This window comes from Aegilops tauschii, chromosome 3 (assembly GCF_002575655.3).
Source record: "Aegilops tauschii subsp. strangulata cultivar AL8/78 chromosome 3, Aet v6.0, whole genome shotgun sequence".
Lineage (NCBI taxonomy): Eukaryota > Viridiplantae > Streptophyta > Magnoliopsida > Poales > Poaceae > Aegilops > Aegilops tauschii.
Genome location: NC_053037.3, coordinates 571,057,940 through 571,067,638, shown reverse-complemented (window position 1 = coordinate 571,067,638; position 9,699 = coordinate 571,057,940). Strand labels below are relative to the sequence as shown.

Sequence of the window (9,699 nt, the reverse complement as noted above, 5' to 3'; positions counted from 1 at the left end):
CTTAGTCAATATGAACGATTCTAGCTCCAGTGACCGTACGATGTCCATCCAAAGGCCGTAGTGCTTCTTCAACCTCTGGTCTTCTTGCTCCAGCCGCCCAAAGCAGCGCCGGTCGTGCTGCATGCTCCTGCCTCCCGTGGCCGGCTGTGCTCCCGCGAAGGCCTCACTGCCCCCTACTATTCCCACCGCTGGCCTGGCCCTGCGGTGACGGCAGCCTCACACCGCAGCCGAACCAGTGAACCCTCGTACTCCTGTCTGCGCGAGCTTCCACTGCCGCGTCTTCCCCGGCTCCGCATCGTCCCCTTCCTAGGCCTCGCCGTCGTCCACCGCCCTGGCGCTCTCGGCGCGGCCTGGTCAACGTGGTCAAGGAACGACTTCCATCGGACGTGGACTGTACGCGGAGAGGCTGACAGCTGGGTCCACGACCGCAGCAAGGAAGTGCCTCCTTATTACGCGGAAAATAATGATTCCTCCACCTGACAGCTGGGACCCACCGGACGGGCCACTGTATTTTGCGGAAAAAACATTTCCCCCTGACTGCTGGGACCCACCAGCTTCATCTTCACACGCAAGAAAGTGCGTCCGGGCAAAAAAAAGATTCGCCCCCCTGACTGCTGGGACCCACCAGCTACACCTTCGCATGCAAGGAAGTGCGTCCGGAAAAAAAACGATTCGCCCCCCTGACTGCTTGGACCCACTGGCTACATCTTCGCACGCAAGGAAGTGCGTCCGGGCAAAAAAAACGATTCGCCCCCTGACTGCTGGGACCCACCAGCTACATCTTCGCAGGCAAGGAAGTGCCTGACAGTCGGGACCCACCTGGTCGAAGCGTACGTAGCGTTGTCATTCTGGTCGCGAACGTGTACGTACATGCTGGTCGATGTAGAGGCGCGCGTGTGTCGTAGTAGAGGCGCGCACGTAGCATGTACACGTACGTACAACGGCCAGGGTGCAAGAAAGAAAATACGGCCACGTATGTGTACATACGGGCGGGGTCTCAAACGCCTACTCGCGCATACGTACGGCCAGGCCTTGTGTACATGGCTGGGTCGGAACGGAGAAACAGCGCCGTCGTCGTGTTCATGGGGAGGCAACGGAATGCATCGTGTTCATGGGAGGCAACGGAATGCGTCGTGTTCATGGGGAGGCAACGGAATGCGTCGTGTTCATCGGGAGGCAAAGGAACGCGTGGGAGCCAACCGGCTGGGTCGGAACGGAATGCGTGGTCGTGTTCATCGGGAGGGCTTGGACGGAACAGGCGATGGAAACGAGGCCTGCCGTACTGCAACACGGAGGAAACGGACCTCCTACGTTCGGAACGGGGTCCTATTGATCGGGAGGGGTGTGGCGTACCGCAAAACGGAGGAAACAGACCTCCTACGGTTGAAACGGGGGTCCTGTTGATCGGGAGGGGTGTGGCGTACCGCAAAATGAAACGGACCTCCTACGGTCGAAACGGGGGTCCTGTTGATCGGGAGGGGTGTGAGTACCGCAAAACGGACGAAACGGACCTCCTACTGTCGAAACGGGGGTCCTGTTGATCGGGAGGGGTGTGGCGTACCGCAAAACGGACGAAACGGACCTCCTATGGTCGAAACGGGGGTCCTGTTCATCGGGAGGGGTGTGGCGTACCGCAAACGGGACTCCATGGGATACTGTTCATCTCCACTGTCGACCTCCTCCAGCCTCCAAGGGCTACCTTCGACCTCCTCCAGCCTCCACGGGCTCCTGTTCATCCAGCCTCCACCGCGCGCTACTCCACCGGCTACTGTTCAACCACCCCTCCACCGTCTACTGTTCATCCAGCCCTCCACACCACGGGTCCTATTCAACCACCCCTCCATGGGCACCCCTCCACCGTCTACTGTTCATCCAGCCCTCCACCACACCACGGGTCCTGTTCATCCAGAGGCAACACCACCGCTCACTGTTCATCCAACCCCCCCCCCCCCGCAACTCTCACTGTTCATCCCAGAGGCAGCATCGATCGGCTTCAGTTAGGCAGCAGTAGCGAAGGAATTGCTCGATCGGGTTCAGTTAACAGCCATCGATCGATCGCTCGGGTTTAGTAACGCGTAGCCTGCAGTGCAATCACTCGGGTTTAGTTAGAGCCCAACGCCTCGCTTGGGTTCAGTTAGAGCCAACGCCTCGCACACATGCGCGTACGTGTACGAGAGAAACGCGCATCGCTCGGCCCCCGACCTCCCACCGTAACCGGGAACTCCCCGAAATTTCCCCCCCTCGCTTCTACCACGGTTTTTTCCGTCATGGACGGCCCAAAGAATGTCATGCAGCTGCGTCTCCAGCCCGCCCAGGACGAAAAGCCCATTTTCTGTCATGATTTTTTGTCATAGAAGTAGGAGCCCACCACATCTATGATGCTACCGGGTTTTGTCACAACTATCGTCATAGAAGTGTCATATGTATGACAGAATTTTTTTTCGTTCGGCCCAAAATGTCACGGATGTGTCTTTTTTTACTAGTGACAGCCGCTACACGCACCTGAAATTCCTCAGCGCCATACCAGATCAAAATCTGGATTATTCAAGCCTAAGGAATACAAGGACAGTATAGTAAGGTATGATCCTTGCAAGTATGCTTCTCTCACTAGTTCAGGTGAACCTACTAATTTAGCCTAAGCTCTTGCTCACAAAGAATGGAAAAGGGCTATGGACAATGAATATCAAGCATTTATGAAAAATAAAATGTGGCATCTTGTACCACTAAAAAAGGGAATGAATTTGATTGATTGCAAGTGGGTCTATAAGATTAAAAGAAAGTCTGATGGTAGTATAGATAGATACAAGGCTAGATTGGTTGCAAAAGGGTTTAAAAAAAGGTTTGGAATTGATTATGAGGATACCTTTAGCCCTGTTGTTAAGGCATCTACTATTCGATTGTATTGTCTATTGCTATTTCCAGAGGGTGGAGATTACGTCAGCTAGACATCCAGAGCGCGTTTCTTTATGGTGTTCTTGAGGAAGAAGTGTTCATGCGGCAACCACCAGGGTATGAACACAAAAGCACACCTTATTTTGTCTGTAAGTTGGACAAAGCTTTGTATGGCTTAAAACAGGCCCCAAGAGCCTGGTACTCTAGTCCCCAAGAACTTGGTTTTATTCCAAGCAAGGCAGATACCTCAGTATTCTTTTATCACAAAGGCAACATCTCTATGTTTGTTCTTGTCTATGTTGATGATATAATTGTTGCTAGTTCCATCTCAGAAGCCACTACCTCTCTGCTTCGTGATCTTAATGTGGAGTTTGTGCTTAAAGAATTGGGTGATCTTCATTATTTTCTTGGTATAGAGGTAAAACAGATCAAGGATGGGATACTTCTTACAAAAGAGAAATACACCACAAATATTCTAAGAAGGGTAGGACTGGAACATTGCAAACCAGTAATCACGCCACTCTCCACTATTGAGAAACTTATAGTTGAAGGAGGTGAATTACTTGGACCAAATGATGCAACAAACTATAGGAGTGTTGTTGGTGCTCTACAATACTTAACATTGACTAGACCTGATATTTCATATTCTGTCAACAAAGTATGTCAGTTTTTGCATGCACCAAGTACAGTTCATTGGACTGCAGTAAAGAGAATTCTGAGGTATCTAAAGTTTACAATGGGACTTGGAATCAAAATTGTTAAGTCACCATCCATGCTAGTTAGTGCATACTCAGATGCTGACTGGGCAGGGTGCCCTGATGATAGAAGGTCCACAGGTAGTTTTGTTGTGTTTCTGGGATCAAACCTTGTGTCATGGAGTGCAAGGAAACATGCTATTGGGTCAAGATCAAGAACTGAAGCAGAATACAAGGCTGTTGCTAATGCAACTGCCGAAGTTATGTGGATTTAGACTCTTCTATATGAGTTGGGAATCAAGGCTCCACAAGCTGCAAGGTTATGGTGTGACAACATTGGTGCAACCTACCTTTTTGCAAATCTTGTGTTCCATGCATGTACAAAACACATAGAGGTTGATTTTCATTTTGTGAGAGAAAGAGTAGCACAAAAGCTACTCTACATCAAGTTTATTCCCACAGGAGATCAACTTGCTGATGGCTTCACTAAACCACTTACCACGAGGAGACTGAATGATTTCAAGTACAATCTAAACCTAGAGAAATTTTCATAGGTTTGGATTGAGGGAGGATGTTGGAATAGAGTACGTAGAGATAGCCGGATATGTTTAAACTGTTTTCTATTTCTATCTCTTCTTCTGTTCTGTTCTTCCTATCCAAGTTGTATCTCTCTCTCTCTCTCGATGTAATCTGGAAGGATCATAGCGGTATTCCAAATCTTGTAAGCCATGGCAACCCTTCTATAAATATACATGCGGCCCGAGACAAAGGGTTCAACGCTTCCAATCAAATCTTACAATCCGCACATGTGTGCACGATGCTGCTAGTAATTTCTATCAGCTCCATTTCTGGTTGGTCTAACTAGTGGCGTGTCGTTTAACCCGCACAATGCTAGTTAGTTGTTCTTAGCAGTGTGACATTTTCTAGTGCATGTTGCTACTCCCTCTGTCCCATAATATAAGAACGTTTTTGACACTATACTAGTGTCAAGAACGCTCTTACATTATGGGACGGGGGGAGTACTATTTTGCCCAGTTACCAGCAGCGTGGTCATTTTTATGGACGCGGCTAATAACAAAGTCCTATAATGAGTTTCCTTACTAGTATAAATGTGACTTGCCTCATCCTCATTGGCATGAGGTTGGACTAGCAAATCATGTATCATAATACTCAGGGTGCGTGTGTGTGATAGATGTAGCGGCTAATTCTCAAGATTTACGTTGTAAGGCTGAAAGGCCTTCTACCAGGCTTCTTTGTCACTTCTTCTTTAATGTAACGATATGATTATGCGTATTCTAGAAAAAGAAATACAGTTTGTAACAGCTAAAGTGGACCAGTTAGAGCATCTCTAGCAGTCCTCTTAAAAGTAGGGCCGGCCCTGGGGTATGGCCAGAGGGGCGACGGCCTAGGGCCCAGGCTGGGAGGGGGCCTATGATGTAGTACACATATATAGTATAGCCTAGAAAAAATATGCAAGGAAAAAATAAAAATCACTAATTGAGGAGCGCTCCTCGCAACGATTAGTCAGGGAGCGCTCCCCGCGCGCCAAGTGTCACGCGCGGAGCGGTCGTGAGACTTTTCCGAGGCGCTCCGCGCGCGACACTTGCCGCACCCACGGCGTCTCCCGTGTTTTCCCGTTTCCAGTTTCCCTTTCTGGTTTTTCCTTTTTTCACTTTAGTCCTTATACTTCTAATGTTTTGCAAAACCTTTTGATTTGTTTTGAGATCTGTTTCTCTCTGGTGTGGGCGAACCGTCGTGGAGCACTGTTCTTTCTTTCCCGTCGTCTCCGCCCGTCGCGGCCGCCGCTCTTGTCGCATGGTTACGGCGGCCCCTGTCCCGGCCGCCGCGCTTGTTGCCTGCTCTTACGGCGGTCCTTCTTTAGCGTCGACCGCGCTTCCCCATTCGCGTGATCGCCGTTCCCTACCGGTTGCCTTCGTGGGTTCCCTGTTTCCCTTTCTCGTTTCTCTTTTTGTTCCCATTATATTTCCGGGATATGGAAATTTATGGGGTAGTTACGGGTGGGGACGACCAACACTATCAGATGTCAGGTTTCAACTGGGCTTTGTGGGATTAGTTCTTGATAATCATTGTGTTCCTTGCAGTTATGGCTTGTCCTTTTTGCCGTATGCCTGGTGGCTCGTGTTCTTCTATTGATTCTTTTGTGGATGGGTTCAGTGTGGTCCTGGATCGGCGTTGTTGGAGGCGTGTTGTAAGAATATCATTTTATAATTGTTCAATTTTTGGCACACACGCTTATTTCTTTTGGTGCTGCTCATGCTGTTTAGGTTTTGATTATGATCCTTGTTTTGATTTGTTGTGCAGTATGTTCCGTGCAGTGTTAGAGCTCATCTTGCTCGTTACATCGAGGAGTGTAGGGCTTTAGCCATAAGGAGGGGTGACGAAGATACTGATCTTGCTCTTCAGTGCAATGAGGGTTATTTGTATGGTGTTCTGTTTAGTCATGGTCAGTTGAGGAGCAAATTCCATGGTCCTTCCTGGGAATGATTGGTCAGTGATTATGGTGTTCGTCCTCGTGATATAATGACCATTAAGCTTGAACATTATGGAACATGGATTGGTATTGATTTTTATCGTGTTGGTCATGGAGATGCGTTGTCTCCTTTACCGTCTGTTGGTAAGGTTTATTTTTAAGGAAGTTTTTAGCTTGTTTTATTGCACATGATGATTTTTCTGTTCCCTTGAGCCTGTGTAATTATATTTTGTAGCTCTTGATGGTTTGAGCGACTCCGAGATGGAACTTGTTGGGAGTTGTTATTACACCCGTGGTGTTTTTCTTAATTATCAGCAGATGTATTTCATGAGGTGTCAACTCTTTGATGATGTCTACATACCCTATTGTCCTTTTGTTCACAGGATTGATTCCATGAATGTTAATGGTCATCATATTGTCAGATTTTTTCCACTGTTTTTTCTTTGTTTCTGTTTATTTATTTATTTTTATTATCTCTTCTATTTATAGTTTTGAATTTTTGTTCTATTTCTGATAGCTTGATGTTTTTTGTCGGGTTATTCCTGGTATTGTTGTGAGGAGTTTGAAGGAGTTTGTGACTTTTCCTAGGACTGACGTTTTAACCCTTGAAGTTACTTTGGAATCTGGTGATGATGATATATATGTGAGCACCCCTTGCTCCTACTTCATTGGCTTGGGTAGTAGAATGGTGTTCAAACAGGAAGGTTTCAGTGATTTTCTCCAGGCATCGTCTATTGAAGTAAATAGCTTGGTGCTGATAACTTTCAAAGAGCGTGATGGGAGGCTTGTTGTTATCTTCAATCTTCTGCCGCAGTGATGTTAGTTATAGCCTTTGAACATAAATGGATTTTGTTTAAAAATCTATGCTATGGTTTAATGTTATCTAGATATATGAAACGATATGAACCTAAGTGTTCATTGCTGTTGTATGTTTGTAGAAGAGGTATGGCTGTGCATCTCTTTTAAAGATGTTTTTTTGGACGGATGTTATTTAATTGGGGTCATAGTTATCAATACAGTAGAGGCACGTGTGTTGTTTACTCTGAGGCACGACTGTGCATCTCTTTTATGCGAGGCACGTGGATTAAGCAAATGAAGGCACGGAATTGAATTCACTTCAGGCACGGTCGTGAGGACGCACGGGTATACTGAGAGGTACGTGTGTGCAACGCCAAAGTTGTACGGGCGAGATACTATGGGTTTCATGCGAGAGGCATGTGTGTGTGTAGCACGTAGAGTTACTGTTGGTTTTATGTGAGGCACGTGGATTGAGCAAAACGGAGGCATGGAATTATAGTCAGTACAAGCACGGTTGTGGAGGTACGGGTATACTGAGAGACGCGTCTGTGCAGCACCAAAGTTGCATTGGCGATCATGCGTGCGGAGTACGTAGAGTTACTGTGGGTTTCATGTGAGGCACGTTGATCAAGCAAACAGAGGCATGGAAGTGCAGTCAGTACAAGCATGGTTGTGTGGAGGCACGGTTTTGAACCCTCTAGCTGCTGTCAAGATTCTAGAGGCACGGATGTACGGCAGTAGAGGCATCGGTCCGAATATCTGGTTAGAGGGGCTCGGTTGTGGATGCACATGTGTGAAGTCTCTAGGGTCACGGGTGCGTGGCACCACAGGCATGAATTGAGTAGACACTTAGTGAGCCACGCTTGTACATAGGTCAGTTGCACACAGTAGTGTAGTTTTGTGGCATCGTGCAGAACTGGTGTACAGAGAGGAATCTGTGTGCAATAGCAAGGATGTTCTAAATGGACGGAGCGGTGTTTGATGTGAAATGGAGGCAAGGATGTACCGAATGATCTTCTGCAATATTTATGAATTGTTCACGCCAATGTTTAATAAGCATTGTACTGAAAGTTTACAACGATATCATCACATATTCTTGTAAATGCACGATGCATCTTGTAAAGGTTGAGTATGAAAATTATAATACAATATCGTGCGAGATATCTCTCATTCTATAATCATGGATACAATATATGCTTGCTCAGTACTGGGACATAACTTACTAATTGCATTTAGACATGCAAAACGTAGTATGCATTTGTACATGAGCACACCACTGTGTTCAAAGTTCAAACGTAAAATAGTAATACAATACACACAACATCTTTGAGCAACAACAAACGTATTTACAACATAGGTTCGTACAATCCAAATTATGATAATAGTAGTTCCTACTAGTTTAATGTAGACATCCATTTTCTCGCAATTTACCAACCATTGTTTCCCTTCCGGCGCTTCCAGCCGCTGGAAGATCCCTCGTCATTGCTTTTACATGGGCAGAGTCTTTCTTTCATTGGTTGTTGGTGGAGGTGACGTAGCCCGTTCTTGATGATTAGGATTCTACGGTACAACTCGTAGCTAACATACCCGTCCTTTGCCGCGTACTCAAGGTGTATCGGGGAAAGTGGCTTCCACTCCCAAAACTGGTGCTTCTCCTTTGGGAATGATTTCTTCATGTTCTTGTATGAGGGGTTGATGATGGCCGCTGCAAGGTCACCCATGGAGTCCCTTTCTCCACCACCCTTGATGCAGAATAGCCTCTGGATGTCGACGTGGTGCTTGTCTAGAATTTTGATCCATGCACGGGCAAGCATGGTCTTGTCTTTCCTGGTGTCGACGCTAGTGAAAGTTACCGCTTTCCATTGCAGGAAGTCAACTAACGCCTGGGAGCGCTCGGATCTACAGTAGTGGTATACAAGGACATGCTCGCGCATGGCAAGTTGGACAACGGCGATCCCTTGTCGTATGTAACTGCTCTTACGTTTGTACTCGAGGTCGAGGCCGACGGACTTGTTCTTCTCCTCCTTTAGCCATTCTTCGTACTTTTTGATGATCCGCTCCACGGTCCTTGGGTCGTTGGTGTACACTACCTCGAGCACGGTTGTACCGTGGGTAGTGATGTGTTCGGTGAGTGTTGTTAGTTTCCCGTCGTCCATGGCTGGAGGTGTGCGGTGGTGAACTGCGGCCGACGAGAAACTTTCAAGGAAGTGGATGAAATGGAGTCGGAAAAGTGAAAGGGTTCTTTTGTTGTGCAAAAAAGGAAACCGCCAAAGAGCAGTTGCTAGTCACGCGGCGGTTCCAGGCGTAGAATTTCAGAAACAGGAGTTTGTTTTGTCTTTTTTAAAAGATTTTCACGTCTCTTGTTCATTGAATTTTTTTATTCGTTTCGTGCTGCCTGCGTGATCCATCTTTGGCTGTGAAAGTAGTAGTTTAAACGGTAGAACACTCAGCAGATGCATGGTCGTCCCTTTGTTGTGAAAACGTTTTTTTCAATTAATAATCTTCCTTGGTTAGGGAGGAACGGTTTTTATGTTATTCGGTGCACAAGTGTGTGTTTAGGTAAGGTTGAAGTAAATATAGTTTGGACTTGAAAATGGAGTCCTGTTTGGTTTTTAATTGAGATATGTTTCACTAGAATAAGTTTGATAACATGGCATTGATAGAGGTTTTGAATCACAAACTGATTCTTGTTTCGTTTGATTTTTGAAAATGAATCTTTTTGTTTTTTGGTTTTTTGAATTGTGAACTTTTGAAAGGATAAGAACTACATTTTTTTGAATGAATCATTTCGATAGTTCAAACAGGATTTGTTTCAAAGGATCA

At 46.5% G+C, this 9,699-nt stretch overlaps 1 protein-coding gene across 1 annotated transcript; it reads right to left on the bottom strand.

Annotated features, from left to right (window-relative positions):
- Nucleotides 1-8,303: 8,303 nt before the first annotated feature.
- Nucleotides 8,304-9,032, bottom strand: LOC141020698 (uncharacterized). The gene has a single exon (XM_073495630.1). The coding sequence runs from the start codon at nucleotides 9,030-9,032 to the stop codon at nucleotides 8,304-8,306; it is 729 nt and encodes a 242-aa protein (XP_073351731.1).
- Between the last annotated feature and the right edge of the window lie 667 nt (nucleotides 9,033-9,699).

Excerpts from the sequence above, each read along its gene's own strand:
- LOC141020698 (XM_073495630.1), bottom strand. The coding sequence starts at position 9,032 with ATGGACGACGGGAAACTAACAACACTCACCGAACACATCACTACCCAC.